General features: G+C 30.8%; 2 protein-coding genes across 2 annotated transcripts in view; one reads left to right on the top strand and one right to left on the bottom strand.

Moving 5' to 3' along the window:
• LOC114334984 (juvenile hormone epoxide hydrolase-like) overlaps positions 1–26,653 on the bottom strand; it is a 98,633-nt gene that overhangs the window by 38,681 nt on the left and 33,299 nt on the right. The gene's annotated exons all lie outside the window — the stretch shown is intronic.
• On the top strand, positions 1,853–14,250 carry LOC114334982 (U6 snRNA-associated Sm-like protein LSm5). Its single transcript, XM_050650617.1, has 3 exons — positions 1,853–2,183; positions 10,125–10,321; positions 14,113–14,250. The coding sequence occupies exons 1-3, from the start codon at positions 2,141–2,143 to the stop codon at positions 14,140–14,142; spliced, it is 270 nt and encodes an 89-aa protein (XP_050506574.1). The 5' UTR covers positions 1,853–2,140; the 3' UTR covers positions 14,143–14,250.

The following is a 26,653-nucleotide window of genomic DNA, read 5'->3' as shown; positions in this document are numbered from 1 at the left end:
TGTATTAAACAAAACAACCATTTTCTAACCTATCTAACCAGTGGCGGACGTACGGGGTGGGAAAATACGGATATCCCTCAACAAGGTTACAAAATTAAAGAAGAACAATGTTGAAAATAAAATATATCAGCTGACATCAAACTTAAACTATAGACAAATTTAACCCAAAAAACTCTTAAGCAAAATTAAGGAAACTTGCTTGATATGTTTCATTGGAAGATGCCCAAAGCAAATGTCTAGATCCGCCACTGTAATGGCTTTCCCTTTTTGCCATGTTCCAAACTTTACAATACTATACCTCGTTTTTAAACTAGCAGCTGTAATTCAAATTTACCGCGCCGTAATGCTTGTTTGTAATTGGTCCAACCGCAGGAAAATTTACTCTACTAAATTATAAAATTTTATCGCCAACCGTCACTAAAGTCATTCATTATTGTACACATTTGCCCTCATTTGCCCTCATTTGCGGCAGTAAAGTAACACTTTATTATACTGAAAGAAGAATTTTACTTTACCTGCCGCGATTAATCAAATTAACCGAGATTAAATAATGTAAGTGGTCGATGGCACTAATCGAATGGCGAGTATTTGAGTGAAATTAAAATTTATTTTCTTTAATTATTAAAAATATTGTACACAATTTGCGATCTTATCAATGAAATCTATGTCAAAAAGTAAAATTCTGTAGTATGTTTTAATTATATTCATATAAAATAAATTAAAACTTTGCCGATTTAGTAATTATTCAATATTGATAACTATCGATTAAAAATCGAAAGCGGTCATCTTGCCAACGTTATCTGTCATCACTGCCATGAAATTATTATGACGTCTAAAATTTAAAAAGTTCTTAAATTGTAAATTGTAAGTAGGTAAGTGTTAAAACTAACATCAAATTATTGGCGATAAAATTTTGTATGCACCACGTCAGCAAAGACTCTTTATCGAACTCGTCTGTTATTCGCCCCGCTCGCTACTCTCGCTCTGCTCATAATATCAGACTCGTTCAATAAACAGTAACTTTACTGACTTGGTACATAAATAACTATTATTAATTACCGTAAAATGCCGACATGATCAACCAAAAAAGAAGATGAATCTAGGGATTTTTCTAGTGACATTATATGTGTGTGAATCCGTCTTTTAAATTTACTCCTCCTAGTTTAAAAACAGGGTATAGCAGCAATATAAGTTGCCTAACCTACATCTGCGATTCCATCATTTTTTAATTAAATCGAATAAACCACAATAAAATATTTCCAAGAAGGTTTAATATGTAATAATAATAATAATTCACTTGCGATACTTTTAGCAACAAGATCTTATACTATGCAATGTAATTATTATACAGGGTGTTTCATTAAGAATGTCCAATCTCTGAGGTGTAGAGTGTAGAGTATAGACCTCAAAATATTAAGATTTAACCCAAATCACTTAAATAAAATGTGCCTCGTTGTTGAGCAGGGTGTTTTATTTAAGAATTTAATAACTGTTTTTAACCAGTACTTACTTTAAAACTATTTGACATATCCTTGTGATACTTTGCAGAAAGAGTAGGTATTACCGTACACTCTACTAAATTGTGATAAACAAACGTTTCTGGCTACTACCAGAGGCGTACGACAGGGGACAGTGAATGGTTTGTCCTTCCCGAATTCTACGCCACTGGCGGAATTGCTATTTTAGCTTATTTGTATCCGGTAATACTATATTATTTATCTATGATTCGTATCGATAAATTCATTAGTTTTCGAGATATGTCAAATGATATGTTAAATAGTTTTAAAGTAGGTATCTACTGGTTAAAAATAATTATTAAATTTTTAAATAAAACACCTTGCAACCTGCAACTCACTAACGAGGCACATTTTGTTTAAGTGATTTGGGTTAAATCTTAATAATTTGAGGTCTAGAATATACAACTCAGAGATTGGACAATCTTAATGAATCACCCTGTATATTATTATAATCCAGTCACGTAAGACTGGATGTCAACAAAGTACAGATCATAAAAAAAAGAAAAAGAAGAAAATGCCGGTCAACAAGTCAAAAGTCAACATAACCTCAACCTCAACCTCAACCATAACCATAATATTTTTGTTCATCATCATTGTTATAATTAAATTTTAATAAATTCAAAATGAGTACTATGCCAGTGACTTCTTCAACACTTCTACCATTGGGTAAGTAATATTCCCAAAATGAGTTCAACCACTTGTTAACGAAGTCATTGTTTCCAAAATAATATATCTGCTTAGGGTTCCGTCTTCTACTGAAGGTTGAATATCAACATGGCAATTCTTATTTTACTTATAGCAGCTGGCTCTAAAAAGTTGGTTAGAGCTCAGACTAAACCATTCCCTTAGATTTCGTAACTAGGATGCTCGTCTTCTTCCTACATCTCTTTTACCTTTTATTTTGTCCTCTATAATCAAATGCAGCAGACTATAACGAGGGCCTCTTACTATATGACTGAAATATTTCGAGATATAGAAAGACATTATAGGGCTTTTCATTCACAGTCATTTGTTTCGAACTTCTGTCATGTGTCACATAATATTAATATATCTCCGTCATATGTTATTGGTAATAACAATGATAGAAACCAAAGACGTATGGCGTAGATATATTAATATTATGTGACACATGACAGAAGCTCGAAACAAATGACAATCGATGAAAAGCCCTATTCTTATCCTAGTTTCGCCAATCACAGGACAATCCGGTGCTTCATGATATTGAAGATGCACAAAGTTCTTACTGAATAGTGTAAAGGAAGCATTACATTGGTAAAAATGCAATCCACCATGCCACTGTCGCCAGTTTTACATAAACAAACACGAAATCCTAGGTGGATAAACAAACTGCCTTTTGGTATCTCTTGATATTTGGTACTTATGTACTTAAAGAAGAGTTTAAACAAGAATGCCAGCGAATATGGCAAAATTTTACCATAAACCATTATTACTTCGAAGTCATTGAAGAGTTTAAAGATCTAGTAGTAATAATCACTGATGACAACATAGCAGAATGAGAAGTTGAAACGTGAATAATGGCAGGAAATAGGTCTTTCTTTGCAATGCGACATCTAATGAGATCAAAATTTATCTCACTAGGTGCAAAAGTCCAGATTACAAAACCATAATATGACGCAGTCACATAAGAAAGCCAACATGGATGCTAACGAAAAAAGAAGTAAATAAATTGTTGGTGTGGGAATGTAAAATCCATGTAATATATGGCCCTTGCAGACATAGTGTGACAAATGAATGGAGGTGTAGAAACAACTATACAGTATTTCAATGATGCTATTCAGTGTACAAGAATAGCCCCATGCGAACTAAATGAGAATTTTCTGACAACATTGCCACTCTTGACGACAGAGGCAGTGAAAGGTAGTATTAGGCAGGTACTTTTAGAGGATTATCGCTGTTAACTGCTGTGGAATACTAAAGGAGGATTTATTTATGATAATTCACAGAATGGCAAACCTGCTTGCAGTATACAACCATACTGATTCTAATGTTTAAAACGGAGATTATTCTCTCTTTGGAAGGGAAAATCTAGCGAAATATATGGAGATCAATAGAATAAGATGGACAGTATATTATGTGATAGCAGTAACAAAAATCACAATATAAACAATCAGTTTTAGGAAAGCCCAGATCGAAGAAGGTCTCTAGGATGCCTAGAAAAAGGTGCAAAGATGCAGTCAAAGAGGATATAGAGAAAATGGGAGTAAAACAAGGGAAATAATAACATAGGACAGAAAACGTGTAAGGCAATAATACTTACTTAAATGTGGCAAAGACTCTCGAAAAGTTGTCATTGATGACGATGACTAAGGCCCGAAAATAAACATTGCACTGAAATGTTTTTCTTTGGGCACAAATGATATCTTGATTATACACTGTTTAGCTTTACTGAATATTTGACTATAATTGAATTAGATTATAATGAATTTAGACTATAAATGGCAACACTGCTTTCCTGCTGCCCATTAAATGCAATTGATTCGCTCAGATTCATTCAGTCATTCGTCATTCTGCAGTGGCAATGCAACTCATTCTCATAAGCAATATTGCCGATTTTTGCGCTTCCTTCAGTCACGTATATTTAATCAAAAACTATGAATGTATTGTATCAATGTTGCCTTGGTTCTTCAGCGAATTACTAAAAACTTAAAATTCTAATAACCCATTAAGCGCCATTGATGCGAAAACGCAACATTTTGAAAGGATTTTTTTTAACTAAATATTGTTTTTATTTAGAAAATTCTTTATGTGTTTTAGTTCTTAAAGGTTTAATGATATCGAAATATAATTTTATAGAATAAATATATTTAATTGTTTTAATAATTTATAAAAGATTTACTTTAGCAATTTTTTACATGATTCATCATAACTACATAATCTTCTTATAAGATTTTCTCTTTGCTTACAATATAATGGTTTACATATTATGGTTTATATAAGGTATAAACTACATATTTAGCAATAACCAAACAAAAAAATTTAATAATTTTATCAAGAAAAAGTTACATGCATTCAAACTTATTGTTGCGTTTTCGCATCAATGGCAGAATCTGTTAAGAAAATAATGAAATACACTTTTATTGATGTATGAGATTTATTCAAAATTGAAAGTACAAAAGTAGAAAACTAAATAAAATGTTCCCAAAAAACGATAAAACCTAATATTACAATTTATGAAACCTGTCAAAGAGTGTAAATATGCATTGGACTTTTGACACATATATGGTTTGGCTTTTACATTGTCTGCATCTTCTTCTTGACTTTTCAGAGTGCTGTATTACGATGGGGATTCGGTCGCTGACCAGCGAATAGAACACACGTGTTTAGCTCGTATCTTAACTCGATTCTCGGGCAGATATAGCAATAAAACAATTGTGTTATACAAAAGTGCAGTGTAACTATAAACCAATATATGTAGGTACATAAATAAACAACCTAATTAGTTAACTAATTATACAGTGAAAAAATCGGAAAAAAGTAATTCCAACGATAAGGAATTAAATTCTTGTGTAAAGTGATAAAAACTTGTGTGATATCGAATATAAACAAAGCAGGTTTTGCAGTAGGTGGAAACAAAACAATATTGTGAATGGTGTATTTCTACAGGAAAATAAAGCATATTAATAAACAGAATCAGCTGTAAGTAGAAAACTTTATTATAATATAATTAATTTTATTATAAACAGATAACCAGGGCCGGATTTTGATTTTGATTTTACCTAGGAATAAAAGTGCTGGAAAATTAGTAACGGCTAGCGCGGGTGCGGGTGGGAATTTGAACGGTGAGTAGAGTTCTCCACGAAACTTCACCCGTGACGCATTGACTAATAACTCTAGCACGAAAAATAACTAGGAATTAAGAACAATGAGTTCAGATAGCGAATTAGATGATGAAATGAAAAGGAGAAGGGAAGAGGAGGAACATCCCAGCAAAAAATCAAAAATAACAGCTAGAACATCACAAAAAACAGATGAAGATAACATAAGTGGAATGGAACAAATGATGAAAATGATGAGGGAATTAGCAATGGATATAAAAGACATAAAAAAAGAACAATATAGATCTGGAGACGAAATCACACAACTAAAGAATGAAATTAAAGAACTGAAAGATCAACAAAGCGGCTACAAAGATGAAATAAAAAAGCTGCGAGAAACAAACGAAAAAGCTATAAATCAAATAGGTCAATTAGAAAAAGAAATTAGTATAGCAAATGAAAAAATAGAGAAATTGGAAAGAGAAAGAAAGAGAAAAAATGTAATAATACAAGGAATAAAAATTGATACAAATGATCAGAAAGTTTTACGAGGGGCTATGGAGAATTTTATGGAAAAAGAGCTACAAGTTTCAGTAGATGTAAATGGAGCAAGGAAAATAGGAGAAAATACTGTCATAGTGGAACTCAACAGCGTGAAAAACAAAATAGAAGTAATGAAAAATAAAAGTAAATTAAAAACCAAAAAGGACGAAAGAATCTATATTAATGATGATATGTCAAAAGAAGAAAGAATTATTCAGAAAGAAATTAGAAGCAAGGCTATGGTAGAGAGGCATAATGGAAAAAATGTAAAAATAGGATACCAGAAGCTAATCATTAATGGTGAAATATGGACATGGAATAACAGCCAACAACAACTCATAAAAGAGAAAAATATACAACCAAAAAACTAGCAATACAACGAAAGCAGACTGAAATAACGGAGACGACATGGCAAAGTACAGGTACACGAAATAGACAAAATGTACAGATTATTAATGAAAAGCAGCCCATAAAAGAACATATATTAGTAGGAACATGGAATGTAAGAGGAACATACGAAGAAGGAAAACTGAAACACCTAGTAGATGAATGTAAAAAATATAAATTCGAAATAGTAGCACTACAAGAAACGAAACAACTAGGCCAAAACTCAATGGAAATAAATGACTATTTATTTTTCAATAGCGGAGGCGAAAATAGAATGTTAGGCACAGGATTTGTAGTAAACAAAAAGCTGAAAGATCTAATCGTTGACTTTAAACCAATTTCAGAGAGAATATGCATACTAAGAATAAGAGGAAAATACCAAAAAATAACATTTATAAACATACATGCACCGACTGAAGAGAAAAACATAGAGATAAAGGAAGACTTCTACAGTCAAATAGATACAGTATTCGAAAATATTCCCAAATACGATATAAAAATAGTACTAGGTGATGCTAATGCCAAAATAGGAAAAGAAGAAATATACACACCCACCATAGGAAAATATAGTCTGCATGAAACAACGAATGAAAATGGTCACCTCTTAATAGATTTTGCAAAAGAAAAAAACATGATCGTTATGAGCACGTACTTTCAACACAAAAGAATATATCAAGGAACATGGAGATCACCAGATGGAAAAACCATAAATCAAATAGATCATGTGCTCATCGAAAAAGACATGGAAAAATGTATAAAGAACATAAGAACATATAGAGGACCGGATGCAGACACAGATCACTTTATAGTCGGAATACAACTTAAACAGGTTATACCAGTTCTTAGAAATCAACAGAAAAAAAGGTACAAAGTAACTAAACCTATTAGACTACTGTCAGAAGAAGAACAAAGTAAATATGAAAGACTAGTCACTAGAGAACTGGAAAATATTGCAAAAAATGAAAACATCGAACAAAAATGGACGCAAATAAAAGTATGTATGACCAAAGCAGCGCAAGTCAGTAATAGAAATATAAAAGATGGATTCAAAGAATGGTTTGATGAAGAATGTAAAATAGAACTGGATGAAAGAAATAAGTTAAGACTCAAAATGATGCAAGTGAAAACACCAGAGAAGGAGATACAATACAACGAACAAAGAAAACGAACTAAAAGAATCATAAGAGCAAAGAAAAGAAAGTACAACGAAGATAAATTGAAATGCATAGAAGAAAACTATAAAAATGGAGAAGTCAGGAACTTATATCAAGGAGTAAAAAATGAGAAAAAGGGGTTCCAAAGAAAACCTGTACACTACAAAAGCAAAAATGGAAGGAATTTAGTAAGCGACGAAGAAATACTGAGCAGATGGAGAGAATACTTCGAAGAGCTTCTAAATGAAATTCCCACAACAGAATATGCAGAAGAAGAAGAAGAAGGACCGAATGAAAATATTGATCAAGAAGAAATACAGGAAAGACCGCCTAATGAAAAAGAAATAAAAGAAATAATAGAAAAACTAAAGAAAAACAAGAGCCCAGGTAAGGATGAAATAACAGCTGAAATGTTTAAATATGGAGGACCAGTACTAATTAAGCATTTGGAAAAGCTGATAAAAGAAATTTGGGAACAAGAACACATACCAAAAGAATGGACTGAAGCCACACTGTGTCCAATTCACAAAAAAGGCGACAAAAGTTTATGCCATAATTACAGGGGAGTAGCCCTACTAAACGTTGCATATAAAATACTTGCAGTACATATAAAAGACAAGATAACACAAAAGATAGATAATGACATAGGAGAATATCAATGTGGATTCAGAAGAGGACGCAGCACGGTGGATCAAATTTTCCTGCTGCGTGAGATACAAGCGGAAAGCTACGAATACGGAAAATCTACAATGGCCCTATTCATTGACTTTAAACAAGCTTTTGACAGAGTTAAACGAAAAGAAATATACAAAGCACTATGTGAAATTGGAATTAGTAAAAAATTAATAAAGATGGTAAAAGTTACACTCAGAGAAACAGAGAACAGGGTTAAAATAAATGGAAAGGAAACAGATAAGTTTAGGGTCGGTGAAGGGGTACGACAAGGAGACCCACTGTCATCACTGTTGTTTAGTATCCTTCTTGAAATAGTCATCAGAGAAGCCGAACACCAATGCTTGGCATTCGCTGATGACATAGTAATGATAGCCAGAAGCAAACAAGAATTAAAAGAAATACTAAAAAGACTAGAGGCGATAGGAAGAAAGAAAGGGATATACATAAACGAAGAAAAGACTAAATATATGGAATGGACAGAACGAGAATACACACAAGGACAATACCTGACAATAAACACAGAGGCAAAAATATATAAATTCGAGGAAGTAGAGAGATTCCAATATCTAGGAGCGACATTCACTAGGAGACCAAATATAAAAGAAGAAATCCAAGCGAGAATTATGGCTGGCAATCGTTGTATCTTTGCTCTAAACAACTTATTGAGAAATAAGAACATATCTAGAGGGGCTAAGATAAGAATATACAAGACAGTGATAAGACCTATAGTCTTGTATGCCAGTGAAACATGGACGATGAACAAATCCGAGCAAGTCATGCTTAAAGTATGGGAAAGAAAAGTCCTAAGAAAAATATTTGGCGGAAAGATATGGAATGGAATGTGGATAAGAAGACCAAATGTGGAATTGGAGAGGATGTATGGTGAACCAAACATAGTAGGGATCGTAAAATCACAAAGACTGAGATGGTTGGGACATATCCAAAGGATGCCAAACACGAGACTTCCCAAAAAAATACTAACGGGAGGAATAGGAGGAAAGAAGAAGAAAGGTAGACCGAAAACCAGATGGAAGAAAGATGTTGAAAAAGACATAGAAGAACTGAAAATCACAAATTGGAAAAATAAAGCAGCAAATAGGAGAGATTGGAAAGGAATAGTAAACCAAGCCATGGGCCTTCTAGGCCTAGAGAGCTAAACTATATATATATGTATTACGATGAATGTGGGTTACTTTGTTAGTTCTCATTTCTTTCGGTAATTCTTAATTTGTTGGCCTTCCTCATTCTTTGGATTTAGTAACCGATGTACTCTGATCTTCGCTTACTGAGAATTAATTACCTTCTTCTGATTTTATTAGCGCCATAATAATAGATATAAATACGAAACTGTAACCATCGTCAATACATGGACAATTTAGAAATTGGCAAATGACTCTGAAATAACGTAATTATAATTTCGCTCTTATATGGTTATGGCGGTAATAATATCAGAAGACGGTAATTCATTCTCAGCCAGCGAAGACGAGGGTACATCAGCTCCTAAATACAAAGGACTAGAAAGGCCAACAAATTCAGAATTACATAAAGAAATGATAACTGACAAAGTGAACCACATTCATTGTAATACGGCACCCTGAAAAATCAAGAAGAAGATGCAGACAATGTAAAAGCTAAACCAAACCATAGTATATGTGTCAAAAGTACAATGGACATTTACATTCTGCATGTTTTGACAGCTTGCATAAATTGTAATATTAAGTTTTATAGTTTTTTAGAAATATTTTATGTATTTTTACTACTTTGTACTTAAAATTTTGAAATAAATCCCATAATCCACAAAAATGTATTTCATCAATTTTTTAACAGATTCCGCCATTGATGCGAAAACGCAACATTATTTTTTAAGAACACCCTGCAACCTAAAAACAATTATATCCAAATTTGTCCTTAAAACACCATAAATAACTAAACCTAATAGGTATAATTTTTATAAAAAATTTACATGTTTCATACCTTGGCGGTTAATGGGTTAGTAGCTCTTTAAATTATAACAATTTTCATAGTCAACAAATAGACTTAATATAAAAACTATTTATTGTTTTGTCTTTTAGAATTGGTAGATAAATGTATTGGTTCAAGAATTCATATAATCATGAAAAATGATAAGGAAATTGTTGGCACATTATTAGGGTTTGATGATTTTGTAAATATGTTGCTGGATGATGTTACAGAGTATGAAAATACACCAGAAGGGAGGCGTATAACAAAACTGGATGAAATTTTGCTCAATGGAAATAACATAACAATGGTAAGCATATGAAACATAATATCCCACAGGTCTTTCAAGTACATATATTATCTTATTACCTAAACTAGCCCATGGTCTTTTCTACACCAGTAGTGGACTACATCACAATGGTGTAATGTAATGGAATTAATTTCACCAGAAAAATTTACCTTGAATCATTCAGATGACTGTCTTCTTGTGACTTAGAAAAAACATGAAAAGAGATACCTAGAACCAGGGTTGGCAAAAACCAAGGTTTTAATAAAAAAATGAATAAATCAAAGGCAAAATTAATAAATCAAGTTATAAAATAATAGTAAAAAACAATAAAAAGAACGAATAAGACAACTTTTATTTTTATTTACACACACACACACAAAATTAATATAAAAAAAAATCTTCAAATGTAATAATATTCAAAATAACTAAGTTCGAAAATATAAAAATAGAATTTATTTATCTTCATTTTATTAATTTGCGGCAGGTGTATTAAAAATTTAAAAACACCAGTTTGGTTTTTTTCTTGAAAAACCAATTGATTTAAACCTAGGCTTCAAGCCTAGGTTTAAACCTGCCATCCCTGCATAGAACAAATTATGGCTTTAAGTGTTGTACTTGGAAGATAATCTATTATTGTCTGGAGTGAAATTTGTTTGGAGTTGCAAATGGAGCTACAGTGGAACCTCGATAAGTTGGCCTCCGATAACTCGGAAATCCGGCTAACCCTGACCGATTTTCATCAGACAAACATTTTAACAATAAAAACATTACTGAGTTTTTTACCAAGAAATGAACAATACTGTGTACAACTGTACGTACTTTAGATGTACTCTGCATATGTATTTCATATTTCTGCAATTATAATGGAGTTTATCTGTAAGTATCCGTATTTTATTATTTTTACCATTATTCTCCAGCTAACCCGAATTTTCGATAACCCGGATTGGCCGCGGTCCTGATTAATCCGATTTATCGAGGTTCCACTGTAATTACTATTGACCGATTTGTTCGGCTCAATTTTGGCCTAAATTTTTTCTTTGAAGATGATAGTACTCAATCTTACTGAACAGTAATTGTTAATTTAGCTGTTGAGGAACTCGAGTCTCATATGGAATGGCCTCGTCATAACCAAACTATAATTAAATTGAACAAGTTTGAGTTTGTCTCCAAGGTCAGCATACTCTTTACCAACCAAGAACATGCAAAGAGCTTTACGAGAATTTAAGAGAACAGTAGTAACCTTTGGATTAACAGTTTATATGAAGCACTTATTCTGAATATGCCTAGAAGAATACAGGCAGTCTTAAGAAACAGAAGGTCCTAACTAAAAGATATTCAATAGAAAATACACCAATGAAATATCCTATATTTCTACTTTTTTTTATAACTTCTAATGTAAAAAGTTTTAGTAAGACAATTTTTCAGCTTTATCTTTATGATACATTGTTGAATTTTATTTTTTTTTTAATTTTGTATGTCTTTTGGGACAATATTTATTTAACACGTTGACAGACAGAACGTCTATAGACGTCTAATTTCCACTGATGTAATGTGACACAACGTCTATAGACGTTGCATTTTCCCTATTCTACTTTGCAAAGTACATATAGTGTCACAACACTTGCTTATACATTTGACGCACTGTCCGTCAACATGTTAAAAATATACAGGGTGTAACAAAAATACAGGTCATAAATTAAATCACATATTCTGGGACCAAAAATAGTTCGAATGAACCTAACTTACCTTAGTACAAATATGCACATAAAAAGAGTTACAGCCCTTTGAAGTTACAAAATGAAAATCGATTTCTTCGAATATATCGAAAACTATTGGAGATTTTTTATTGAAAATGGACATGTGGCATTCTTATGGCAGAAACATCTAAAAGAAAAATTATAGTAAAATTTGTGCACCCCATAAAAATTTTATGGGGATATTGTTCCCTTAAACCCCCCCCCCAAACTTTTGTGTACGTCTCAATTAAATTATTATAGTGGTACTATTAGTTAAACTCAATATTATTAAAACTTTTTTGCCTCTTAGTATTTTTTCGATAAGGCAGTTTTTATCGAGTTGAGGCTTATTATTCAATATCTTTACATAACAATTTTATGGGGGTTTTGTTCTTTTAAACCCCCCAAATGTTTGTGTACGTTCCAATTAAAATATTACTGCGGTACCATTAGTTAAACACAGTGTTTTTAAAACTTTTTTGCCTCTTTGTATTTTTTCGAAAAGGCACCTTTTATCGAGATGTGACTTCTTTTTTAATATGGTTCAAAATATCTCTAAAAATGTAAATCATAAATAAATGTTCATATTATTACTCCATAATCTCCATAATCGTACTTAACCATATACAAATATGTGGTGGATTTGACAAATATTCGAAATATCTCGATAAAAACTGACTTTTCGAAAAAGTACTAAGAGGTAAAAAAGTTTTAAAAACATTGTGTTTAACTAACGGTACTACAATAATAATTTAATTGGAACGTACAAAAAGTTTGGGGGGGTTTAAAGGAACAAAACCCCCATAAAATTTTTATGGGGTGTCCAAATTTCACTATAATTTTTTATTAAGATGCTACTGCCATAAGAATTCCACATGTCCATTTTCAATAAAAAATCTCCAATAGTTTTCGATACATTCGAAAAAATCGATTTTCATTTTGTAACTTTAAAGGGCTGTAACTTTTTTTATGTGCACATTTGTACTAAGGTAAGTTAGGTTCAATCGAAATATTTTTGGTCCTAGAATATGTGATTAAATTTATGACCTGTATTTTTGTTACACCCTGTATAGTGAGGATGTTTGAGTTGGAATAAATTCATTTTCTCGAGAATAAGCGACTCTGGAGATAGAAGTCTATTTTTATTTTTAAATTTTAATTTTTTGGCATATCATACTAGTGATGTCATCTATCTGGGCGTGATGACATAATTGATTATTTTTTTAAATGAGAATAGGGGTCGTGTGATAGCTCATTCGAAAGGTTATTCAATTCTCTATTCACTAATGTAAACATTAACAAAATTATTTATACAGGGTGCCCAACAAAAATAAATTAAATTAATTGAGACCAAAAAAAGTTATTTAAAAAATGTTTATTAAAAAATGTTATTTTGAAAAATAAACATTGCATTTCGCTTAAATTAAATGTTCAAAGTGCTAAGCGAGGCAGGTGGGCGGCAGCTTTAATATTGAATTTAAGCGAAAAACAATATTTATTTATTTATTAAATTTTTTTTATGTTTTCAGACAACAGTAAAATGTATTTCGAATTAAATAAATTATATACATTATACATTCTTCTTTTTGTATCAATTAATTTAATTAAAAAAAATTTTGGGGCACCCTGTATAAATAAATATGTGAATGTTTATATTAATGATTAGAGCATTGAATAACCTTTCGAATGAGCTATGACACAACCCCTATTCTCATTAAAAAAAATCTCGATTACGTCATCACGCCCACATGGATGACGTCACTAGTATGATATGTATGCTAGCTAGAAAATTATGATTTAAAAATAAAAATCGACCTGTTTCGGGTTTTATCTTCAGAGTCGCCCATTCTCCAGAAAATGAATTTATTCCAACTCAAACGTCCTCACTGTATATAATTTATGTTTTATTTTATTTTATTGTAATAATTATCCACTTCAAGACAGGCAGTGTGAATAAATTTCTGAAATCCATCTTAGTGTGACTTGAACACTTTTTGCTTGTACATTTGAATGTTTGAAACTTTTATTGTGCCTGAAATGTTTTGATGATATTTATAAACAAATATTTTATTGCAGCTTGTACCTGGAGGAGATATGCCAGAATAACATAATGAACACATTCCTTAGATCTCCCACCACTATAATTTTAAGTTAATTTGAATACAAAATTTGTAAAGAATAAATAATTTTTTAATAAATATAAGATCAAGAATATTTGCTGAGTTTTTATCTTCATTTTTCGTCTGGAGATTTTATATCAAATTTTTATTAACATCCTAAGTGCTCTAAACTTTGTTGCAAACACATAGTCTAAGAGCTAGAACCGAAAAATCATCGTCATAAGTAATTTGAAGTTTGCCCTGTGAAATGCGCCCATTGTATATTGATAATTATGATCCCTTTCAGGCTGACACCTCAGTGGATACAGGAAGTAGCAATAAGGGGTGAAAGGGGAAAATTAATGCACTCGCTAAAGGTTTTCACCTCTGATTTCGTTGAACCTCCATCGATTTGCATGAAAATTGGTAAGTAGTTAGAGGATACCTCAAGAAACAAAAGTAACATGGTGCCAACTTGCGCTTTTCGGGGGCGAAAATTATTTTGTTAAAAATATGCTCTCAAATCGATACTGGGACAAATTTTAAGCAAATAAATCAACACTTTTTGAGTTATTAAAGATCAAAAATTTATAATTACGTATTTTTTATGGGAAATAAGCCACAATTTTACTAAAAAATCAATTTATTAACGTTTCGAAGCCCAAATCGGGTTTCGTTGTCAAAATACAAAATACTATTAAAATAAAACAAACATGTTGTTGCTAAGTAAGAAAATTCTTCTAATAATTTATTTAATCTGACTCATTTATATTGGCAATTCAGACGTATATTATACATTTTAAAGTAGAAGACTTTAAAATGATATCGCCAATATTTATGAGTTGCGTTCCTGGGACGACTTTACTAAAAGATAGTTCATTCGATTACATGAAATCAATCCCAACTCAAGAATATCCGTCGCAAAAAATCATAGCATGTGATCTGTCTTTAAAAAGACAACCAAATGCAACGATGACAGTAAAATTCTCGCGTTAGAGATTCCATAGTAAATCACGAGGGAAAACCAGGAAAAAACCTCGTGATACTATCCCGACATCGTAAGTATTTGGTCTTACATTTAATCTACCTTCAAAAAACTAATACCAAATTCTGACTTTAATGTGTTTAAATTATAAATAATATTATTACATAGATATACAATAAGTAATACTAAAATATAAAATTTGTACTAACTCGATATGTTATTGACTTACTAATCGTGGTATTTTCTTTCTATTGACTTCCTCTTTCAGTATGGGTAACCACATCCTACTGCATTCTACCGAGGAATTTGCGACACAATTGGTTTCATTTAGCATAATTAGAGCCGCTTCTTTGATTTTTCTCTTTTTACTATCTGATTCTTTCAGGACTATACTTGAATCTCTATTTCAGGACTATACTTGAAACGTTAATAAATTCATTTTTTAGTAAAATTGTGGCTTATTTCCCATAAAAAATACGTAATTATAAAAATGCCACAAGGAAATAGCTTCAGAACAACATCAAAAATTTAAATTTTTCTTGAAAAAATGCATGGTGTAAAGCGGTTTTATAATAAAAATTCGAATAGATTTCTTACCTGAAAATCCTTTTAGAATTAATTAAAACTGAGTTATAGGCGATTGAAAGTATATTTTTTTCGGCTAGTACTCAAATCTAAGTTTTCAAGCTTAAATAACGGGAAAACGCTGCATTTTATAAAATATACCTACTAAACACTTGTAAAAGTACTCAAGAATACCCAAGAGTACTCAAGTACTCAAGAAGTCAGCTTCAGATGAAGTTGATAGCATCAAAATTCAGCAAGTTAGAATGAAAATAAGAGAACCGTTTCGAATGTTATTCGAAAATAAGAGAACCTTTTCGAATGTTATTTCCATAAAAATTAAAATTTGTAGTAGTCCCTATAGACTTTTTTATTTTAGCATAAGTAATAACCTCAAAAATTTTGACCGGTTTAGAAAGTATATTTTTGAAAAAAAAAATGATTTAATCATAATTTTTTAAATTTTCATAAATTTCATTTTCTTTTCATAAAATTCCAAAAATAATCGACATACGTAAAAATAATACAAAACAAAATTTTGGTTTTTTCTTTAGCAAATATTTTACTTTTTTATTATATTTGTAGGACAAAAAATAACCGAGATAGAAACGTTTAAATCATAAATTTAACGGGTATCGTTAACGTTTTATCTTTAAAAAATAAAGGATATTAAAGATTAAGTTTAATACTATTTTATAGACCTTCAAACTACCTTTTACGGCGTTTTTAGGTAAACCTGATATAAAAACTAATGGAGTTATTCTAAAAAGAAACAACATTTTTTTGAAAAACATTTGAGTATAAATTTTGAAAAATTGTTGGATCATAAATTGTAATGCTGCCAACTTCACCGGGAGTTCATTTGATATATATTTCTAAGTAACTTGACAAGAGTTTAGTAAGTATATGTCATAAAATCGTTTTCCAGTTATTTAAGTTTGAATAATTAGATTCGAGTAGGTACTAGCTGAAAAAAAATATATATTCAATCACCTATAACTAACTTTTAATTAATTATAGAAGGTTTTTCACACATAAGGAATCTATTCAATTTTTTATTATTTTCAATTTTGGTAATAACTATTTTGTTAAAACTTATAGTTTTTGAATTATTTATGAAAAACCGCTTTACACCACGCATTTTTTTTTTCACGAAAAATTCAAATGTTTGATCTTCAATAACTCAAAAAGTATTGATTTATTTTAATAACTTGATATAACAAATTTTGCTTAAAATTTTTCGCTCTATCGATTTGTGGGGTTACTTTTAATAAAATAATTTTCACCATCGAGAAGGGGTGGCATCCACCCCAATGGTAAAAGCGCAAGTTGGCACCATGTCACTTTTGTTTCTTGAGGTATACTCTAACTACTAACCAGTGTTCATGCAAATCGATGGAGGTTCAACGAGATCGTAGGTAAAAACCTTTAGCGAGTTCATTAATTTTCCCTTTTCACCCCTTATTGCTACTTCCTGTATTGTATCCACTGAGGTTTAAGCCTGAAAGGGATCATCTTTATCAATATACTTTATGATGGAAAAAAAAAAGTTTGACCACCTTGCTTCTAATTTGGGTAATCAAGAAACATTCATATACAAAGTGTCTGCGTAAATTGGAACCATATGGTAAACTTTTTTATTCTTAATTTTACTAAAAAGAGTTATTCTTTATAAAAACTTTGCATATGTAGTCTAAGACCTAAGCTGAAACCATCAGAATTAAATTTTATCAATTATTATAAATGAGCTGTGTCAAAAAATATGAATACTCAAGAGTAAAGTACCTTTATATTCCACAATATCGAAAATTGTTATTATGAAAAGTCGTTTGAAATTAAAAATTATGTTCTAATATGTAATTACATTCTTCTAATTGAAATAGAAAATTTTTCTCAAATTACTGATACACGATATCATTTTTATTTATTATCTACAAATGTGATCACTTTTCCGGTTAATTAATTAATAAAATTTAAAAATCAAAATACTTAAAATAAATCTTTTTAATAATATGGAAATTATAGATAGAAGTTTTTTTATTAAAACGGAGATTATATTCTTAATAAGGAAAATAAGGAAGTCTGGGTTAAAAATATCAATTTTATTTTATATTACATAATGATAAACAGTAACACAATATTTGGTGGAATATTATTGTCGATACAACTTTGTAATATTCTGTTCATAGCATCATGCTTCTCTCTTCTTCTTCTTCTTCTTTAAGTACCGTGCCCAAATTTTTAGGCGTGGGTAGCTTCCATAACAATTTGCCGATATCGTTCTCGATCTTGTGCGGCATGTAACAATTGATCTGCCGATAAGCCAGTCCATTGACGAAGGTTTCGGAGCCATGAATATTTCTTTCGACCAATTCCTCTTTTTCCGTCGATCTTTCCATTGAGTATTAACTGCAGCATCCTGTATCTGCTACCTCTCATTATATGCCCCAGATATTCAAGTTTTCTCTTTTTTATCATCTTCATTAAGTCACCTTCGCCTTGACCTACTCTGTTTAAGACTTCTCTGTTAGAAATGCGTTGAACCCAAGATATTCTGAGCATTCTACGATATGACCACATCTCAAAGGCTTCTAATTTGTTCATCATGTTAACCTTCATGATCCAGGTTTCACGTCCATATAGTAATACAGGATACACATAACATTTTAGGAACTTGATTCTTAGTTGTAAGTTCAGCTGAGAGTTGCTCAGAATAGATCTAAGTTTCATAAATGCTCCTCTTGCAATTTCTATACGAGTTTTAATTTTTTCATCCGGATTTAGTGTCTCGTTTATCCAACATCCTAGGTATTTAAAATGCTTCTCTCATGCCTGCTCAATTATCACTTCCCATAGTTCAATTCTATTCTGTGGCCTAAGGTTTCTTCCTTTAGTTTCTTCCCACACATTTTCAATGAGGTTAAGGTCTGGACTCCGGGAAGGCCACGGAAGAACATTAACATAAGTTTCTTCCAACTGTTCTCAAACTATTCAACTCATGTGCACCAGGCAATTTTCATGTGGGAGGATGAAGTTGTTATTGGGGAATCACTGATAGCAACATTATGTTCTCAAGAGCATGTTTGTAATACAATCCTGTTAATTTTTCTTTGTATGAGAATAAACTCCCGGGCCTTTAGAACTTATCCATCCCCATCGACTGAGAATCCTCCACTATTTCTTAAATCATTTAATGATGAGTATACATCTAAAAACTGAAAGGAGTATACAGATCTCATTTTATTTAACGAGAACCTTGTTTCCTATTATAAAAACCATTTCGTAAAGTTTTCTTAACTCCTCATGGCATTTGAAAGCGCATGCGACGATCATTACCATGAATAACTACTTCGCAGGGGCGGCCCGTCGGGGTAGGCAAGGTAGGTGTCGCCTAACCTCTTTAAATGTATAATACAATAATAAATTATATTATTTATTAATATAAATTACTTATTTCAAAATTGTAATTTATAAATTTTGACACAATACGTAAGTACCTAACATAAAAAAAGCTTTTTAATTTCTCTTCGAAGTGTAGTGCTACTCACTTCTATTATGGCACTACCCTATAGTCAGGCACTTTTCAAATCCGCCTAAAGAACAGAACAGAATGATATGCGTCTCTCATTCTTTACGCTAAGCACAGCGCTGTAACTGTGGCTTGTCTAGCCGTAGTGGACGAGAATTTCCGGGAACTTTTTGGGTCTAGGTTAGGCTACATTTTTTTGCGCCTTCGTCAATGGTTGTCCCGAGCTGCATCTCGTGATAGCCAATTGTATGTTTTAGGATTCTGACTACAAATACTGAAAAAACTAAAAGTGCGTTAGAATAAAAGTTAGAATAATATTTGGAACAACTTTTCCAAATATCTCTAACGCGAAGCAAAATATCGAAATTTCGCACTGTTTGTAGATTCGCAGTAAATAGCGTTAGAAATTTAAATTTGAGATGATTATGACTATCTTAAAAAATGTGAACCATCACACTTGCTTGACTGCAAAATTTTAAATCTGTATTTATTTTTATAGCCGCAATATAGGGGTGTCTTCATCTTAAATGTGACACACTGTGTATATAGGTATACGAGTATATAATATGTAGAGTATAGAGTGTATATATAATATGTATGTGTCGCCTACCCGCATACTGAGGTCACGAGCCGCCACTGCTACTTCGGCTTCATATGTTTAGGGTATAAATAAATAAATATGGAATTTTTTTAATATAATTTAATGCTAAAATTACAATGCGTCAAAATTAGTAATTTTTAAAGAAACTTATATAGTCCAATCCACATTGAAACATTAATAGTTTATTATTTGTTATTAATTATTTATTTATTTATAATATAAATTTTTATTTATTTTTTAATTATAATTATTATTTTGTAAAAAATATTTATTGAATCGACCACCTTGATGATTGTTTTACGAACATTCATTTCGAATCATTAACTTTAGATCCAATTTTCCTTCAATCCTGACAATGTGACAATATATAGATATGAGAGAGTATATTGTAGATATTTCTCAATTTGAAGAAATGCTTCAAGCTTAATCTCAATAAGGATTTATACCCACAAAAAAGCAGTACACACGTGAAATAAAGTTAACCCTTGGGGATCTTTATCGTACATCATCAAATATGTCCAAATATTCGTGTCAGTCTTTGCCATGTCATACACAACATAAAAAAAGTGCATTAACTCGTTATTCTATGATTACAGGACGAAAACAACAACAAATTTAAATCATATCTTCAAAATTAGGAAGAGAAGAATAAAAATCATTCTTAAAAAATTTTAACAGCATAAGGCAAAATGGGAATTTAATTCCCAAAATCTGGAATGAATACATTGTACTCCCAAAGCAAGGAAAAGCAGATAACGTTGCCTCTGGCCGAGTTACACCATTAAGTTTCTGAATACTAAAAACACTAGAAAGCTTGATAAAAAAACATTTGTGATTACTATGCTAGCGAAGATATCCTAAAAAACATTTGTGATTACTATGCTAGCGAAGATATCCTAAAAAACATTTGTGATTACTATGCTAGCGAAGATATCCTCCAACGGCAAGTGAGATCTTTCCAAAACGTCGTCAAATGAATAACCAAAATGGTCCAATGCGGAGTTAAACCCAAAAACCAAAGAATTTTACTTCAATTCTAATAATATAAAATTACAAAAACTTGCAGATATGAGAGAGTATACTGTAGATATTCTCCCAATTTGAAGAAATTGTTCAAAGCTTAATCACGACAAGGAGTTATAAATCTGTCCAAATATTTGTGCCAGTCATTGCCATGTCACACACAACATAAATAAAAGTGCATTAACTCGTTATTCTATGATTACAGGACGAAATCAACAACAAATTTAAATCACATCTTCAAAATTAGAAAGAGAAGAATAAAAATCATTCTTAAAAAAATTTAACAGCATAAGGCAAAATGGGAATTTAATTCCCAAAATCTGGAATGAATACATTGTACTCCCAAAGCCAGGAAAAGCAGATAACGTTGTCTCTGGCCGAGTTACACCATTAAGTTTCTGAATACTAAAAACACTAGAAAGCTTAATAAAAAACATGTGTAATACCATGCTAGAATCTGAAGATATCTTTTAACGGCAAGTAAGATCTTTCCGAAACGTCGTCAAATGAATAGCCAAAATGGTCCAATGCACAGTTAAACTAAAAATCCAAAGAAATCATGTTTAAGTTAAAGCGAAGGAAAATAGTATACATTTAGACCCCTGTAAGCAACTAATTCTTGTATAAAATCAATATATCTTACACGAACACGGTAGATCTGAAGGGTTACAGATTAAGTCTAAAATATTTGATATTTTTGAACTATTAGTTCATTCCATTTTATACATTATGCGGCAAAATTAACGGAACACTTTAAAAATGGGACATGTTAGATGTCTCGAATTTCCTAAACCTGTTGTCCGATTTGAGTGATTTTTTTAGTATGTTATAGCCTTATTATGTAAGAAATAATGTAATAATATTATTGCTAAACAGGTAAATGTCATTTTATACCGGGTGTAACAATCATATTAAGTATTTTCCTTATAGGGGAGTGCAATTAGAACTAAAACATGCATTGTTTCGGAAAAATTCAAACAAGCTTATATTTTTCTAAAACTTTTTTTGTTAGTTTATATACATGTTAAAGTAAAAAGTTCTACTCGCAGATTTGGCCGCTAATTGTTTATTAATTGTTTAAACAATAACAATTGTTTTGTATTAATAATTTCAAAAATATCGTGAAATTCATCATTTTACTTTGATCAAATATGTTTGTATTTTGTTTTTGATTATACTGAATCCGAATATGGTATTGCAATTTGAAAATTCTTATACAGAAGCTCTTATACAGTATGTCTGCGTAGCTAGGAACCACATGGAAACTTTTTTATTATCAATTTTACGAAAAAAAGTTATTCTTCATAAAATGCTCTGGATAGTCAAAAAACTAAAACTCAACCATCAGATATCAAATTTTATTTTATACGAGTTATATCAAAAATATGAATTTCGTTAAAGAGTAAAGTACCTTTATATTTCAGAATATCAAAAAATGTTATTATGAAAAGTGGTTTGAAATTAAAAACTATGTTTAAATATACAATTAGATTATTCTAATCAATTTTTTTTTTCAATTTTTTCTCAAATTACGGATACTCGTTATCATTTTATTACAATTATGATAACTATTTTATTATCACTTTTACGAAAAAAAGTTATTCTTCATAAAATGCTCTCCCTGGTCTAAAATCTAAGATACAACCATCAGATATTAAACTTTTTTAATTTTATATGAGGTATGTAAAAAATATGAATTTTTCTTAAGAGTTAAGTGCCTTTATTATTCACAATATTTTAATTAGAAGGATGTAATTGAACACTAAAACGAATTTTTCAATTCCAAACAACTTTTCTTCATAACAATTTTCGATATTGTGAAATTTAACGATACTTTACTCTTGAGTGAAATTCATATTTTTTGACATACCTCGTATAATAGTAGATTATACCACGAGTCAATAATGATGGCTATTATTCCCGAGGAATATTTACGAACCGAGCCGCGTTAGCGGCGAGGGAGTAACATTCCGAGGGAATGAGAGCCATTATTGCGAGTAGTATACTCTACTTTATCTACGATAAATTAATTAATTTAAGATTTTTAATGAACAACTTTATTTGTTAAAAACATTAAAATTAGTAATAGTACAATTAATAAACTGAATTGGTTGAGAATCATCATTAACTTTAGTAGAGTTTTTAATACAAATATTTGGGATCTCGATTGCTGTAGAACAAGAAGATGGTACATTACTGTTTATCTCTTTAGCGATAGTATCTGCTGTAGTTGCCTTGTTTCTCATAGACTGATCAATGTATCCTTCAGCTACCTGAAGTTTATTATAAATGGATTTCGATGTTTCAGGTATTAAGGTAGATGCTGTTGCTGTAGCTAGTTCTACAATTTCTGGTGGTGCACAATTAAAAGATTCTTCATTTTCGTCCATCTCAACACAAACTGTCAAATATACTATTCGTTTGACAGTGACACTTTTTGAGGTTGATTATTTTGTTTCTGTGGTGAATTTTGTGATTGTTGTGCCAGAGGGATTAATAGCTATTAATCCCGCATTATTAATCCCTAAGGGATTATTATATGGCATTATATTGCAAACACCACAAGTATAATACATATATTATGTATCAGTCGTAGATAAAATTCATTAAATTTGATATTTGATGATTGCATCTTAGATTATATACGATGCAGAGTATTTTATAAAGAATAACTTTTTTTCGTAAAACTGACAATAAAAAAGTTATCAATAGGAATAGGTTCCAAGTTACGCAGACATACTGTATAAGAGCTAAAAAAAAGTTTTTTTGCTGAACATTTATTATTGTTGAAGTTTATTATTAAATGTATTTTAGGTTAGTTTTACAGAAAAAAATTTTGATCACTTTATATAAACATTTTTTTAGCTGTTAATTTTCGGTTTTTGTATTACATTTTTGTTATCTTTCTTAATTTTCTCAAAAAGAAATAGTTTATTTCATTTCTAAAGTAAAATAATTTAGTGCATTTTAAAGATTACATCCTAAGCTTTAAAAAAGCACTTATAAAACTGTAATAGATCTGTTCAGACTTGAGTAATACCGTCTTAAAGTGGTGGTAATTCTATAAAACTACGAAGATTTCAAAAATTACATTTTTTACGACGTCATATCATTTGAATTAAATTTTTGAGATTTTTTTAATGAAACATCATTTAGTACGATGCTTGAAATGTAAGTTGTGCAAAATTGAGGGTTTTATAAGAAAAATTGTATTAGTGACACATTTTTAAATCATTTTTAAACAAAATTCATGTAAGGCTCACTTTCCGCCCACACCGTACTTATGCATATACGTTTTATTTCTTTTTATTATAACCATAAGATAGCTTAATTATTCTTTTAGGTTCAATTTGTAAAATTTCATTTGATCCATTAGTTAAAGAATTACATTAAAATAACTCGCACTTCGCCGTACGCTAGTTTACAGTGCGCCAATGTTTGTGAGAAGGGTGACTTTAGCGTTATAAATAAAAAAATTATAGAAGATACAGATTTAATTTTAGAAAATTCTTTATATAGCTTTTTTTGTAAAATGTTCTGAATTTTTCAGTGGTCAAGTCAGTTTTGTTCTAAAATTTATATTTTCGGAGTTATTTAAAAAACATCAAACTTCGTAGTTCATTTGTTTAATAAAAAATGAAGCACCCACTTCTCGAGTAGAACTTTTTGATATGTTGTTTACTAAACATTTCTTAATGAAATTACAAAAAGTTCTATCTTGTTTGATTTTTTCCGAAGTGAAAATCTATATGCACTCTCCCCTATCAAAGTTCGGACCATCCTGTGGAATATTCTAGCATGTATAGCATATTGAAATTAAAACTCAATTGTAGCCTTATGCTTTATTAACATTTTCTTTTTCGATGCATTTGCTTATGTGGAATAAGAAGAAAGTTAGTTACGTTAACAACTAGCCATGTTTTTCATCAATAAATCCTCATTTTCTGCTTAGTTTATTAAACAAGCCTAAAGTAGGCTATGAGAAATTAACAATTTAACAGATGTCAAATTGTTAACAGTGAAAAGTGTCTGGTTTGTTGTTAAAATAAGTAGATTTATTATTAAAAGTTTCAATTAAGTCCGTATTTTTTTGTTGTTTGGTTGAAATGGAACGCGCTACAAGGAATTTGACCCGCGATAAGTGTGTTCAAGCAGTGATCTTACATAGCAAAGGACTTAGCTACCAAGCTATCGGCTCCTTATATTGGTAACAAATTTTTTCTAATGCACGATAATGCAAGACCTCACGTTCACGAACTGTAACCGAATATTCACAACAGGTAAATCTTCGGTCTTTGAATTGGCCATCGCATAGTCCAGATCTTAACCCGATCGAACATTTGTGGAACATAATTAACAGAAGACTACGACAGTGTTTGCCACCTCCTAGAACCTTACAAGAGGTAGAAACAGTAGCTCACGAAATTTGGAATGACATTGATCAAGACCAAATAGCATACCCCATTTGTAATATAAAAGTACATATTCTCTTTTATTATCGAACATAAACGAATAAATCAAAAAACAAAAAGTTAATAAAGCCTATACACGAGCGGGACACCCTCAAAAAGCGCTTAGTTTTCGAGATACTGACCACGGAGGGGTGAATGGCTAATTTTATTCATACTTTATATTTTCGAGGGTGCGGAAAACTAAAATGAAGTTTATTTTTAATTTTATGTGGGGAAACATTGTCAAAATCACAATTTTAACCTAAAATAAAAAAAACGAAATCACGTTTTTTTGCGTTTACCTCGCTGCAACTCTGTTCGATTTTAATATTTTTTTCTGAAATTTTTACAGTATATAGCTCTAACATTACGGTACCTGTTTCAAGCTTTTATTCTTCTCCTGATAAAAGTTATGAATTTTTCAAAGGAAAAGGTGCGGATTTGTGCATTGTAAAGTTTAATCGCAAATGTTGTGTGACGAAGTTTAAAATTTAGCTTCTTAATCACGTTTATGTTAAAGCAGAGAGTACAAAGAAGTTTTCTGGTAAGTTTTAGATCAAAATGTTTTATAGAAAAAAAAAATAGTGCAACTTTTAATGTCGACATTAGAAATCCCCAAAATAACGCTTATTTTTCGAGATACTGACAATGGGTGGAGAATGGCTAATTTTTATCTTAGATTATGTTTTTGACTGTGATGAAAACGAGAATTTATTTTAAATTTTAGGTGGTAAAATTAAATCACATTTTTTTGCGTTTAGCTCGCTACAACTCTGGTCCGTTTTAATATTTTTTTCTAAAGTTTGTACACTATATCGCTCACTTTTTTGAAGACAATGGTTTCTGTTTTAAGCTTTTAGTCCTATTCTAGTAAAAGTTATGAATCTTTTAAAGTACAAGGTGCAGATTCGTGAATTGCAAAATTCTGACAGAATTTGTCAGACTGACAAAATTTGTAATATAGATTTTAAATCAAATTCAAAAATAAAACATCAGTACAAAGAAGTTTTCTGGAAAGTTTTGGATCAAAATGTTTTATAGAAAACAAATGGAGCAACATTTAACACCTACGTTATAAATCCCCAAAATACCGCTAATTTTTCGAGATACTGATCATTGGTGGTGAATGGCTAATTTTGGTCTTACTTTATGTTTTTGATGGTGCTGAAAACGAAAATCAAGTTTATTTTAAATTTTAGGTGGGAGAAAATTGTCAAAATCGCAATTTTGCCCTAAAAATAAAAAAAATTTAAACCACGTTTTTCTTAAAATTAAAGGTTGCACCATATTTTTTCTATAACACATCTAGACCTAAAACTCCCCCATAAAACTTCTTTGAACCCTATGGTTTAACATAAACGTAAT

This window comes from Diabrotica virgifera, chromosome 5 (assembly GCF_917563875.1).
Source record: "Diabrotica virgifera virgifera chromosome 5, PGI_DIABVI_V3a".
In the NCBI taxonomy this organism is placed as follows: domain Eukaryota; kingdom Metazoa; phylum Arthropoda; class Insecta; order Coleoptera; family Chrysomelidae; genus Diabrotica; species Diabrotica virgifera.
Note: the sequence above shows the minus strand (reverse complement) of the source record. Positions and strands in the feature narration are given on the sequence as shown.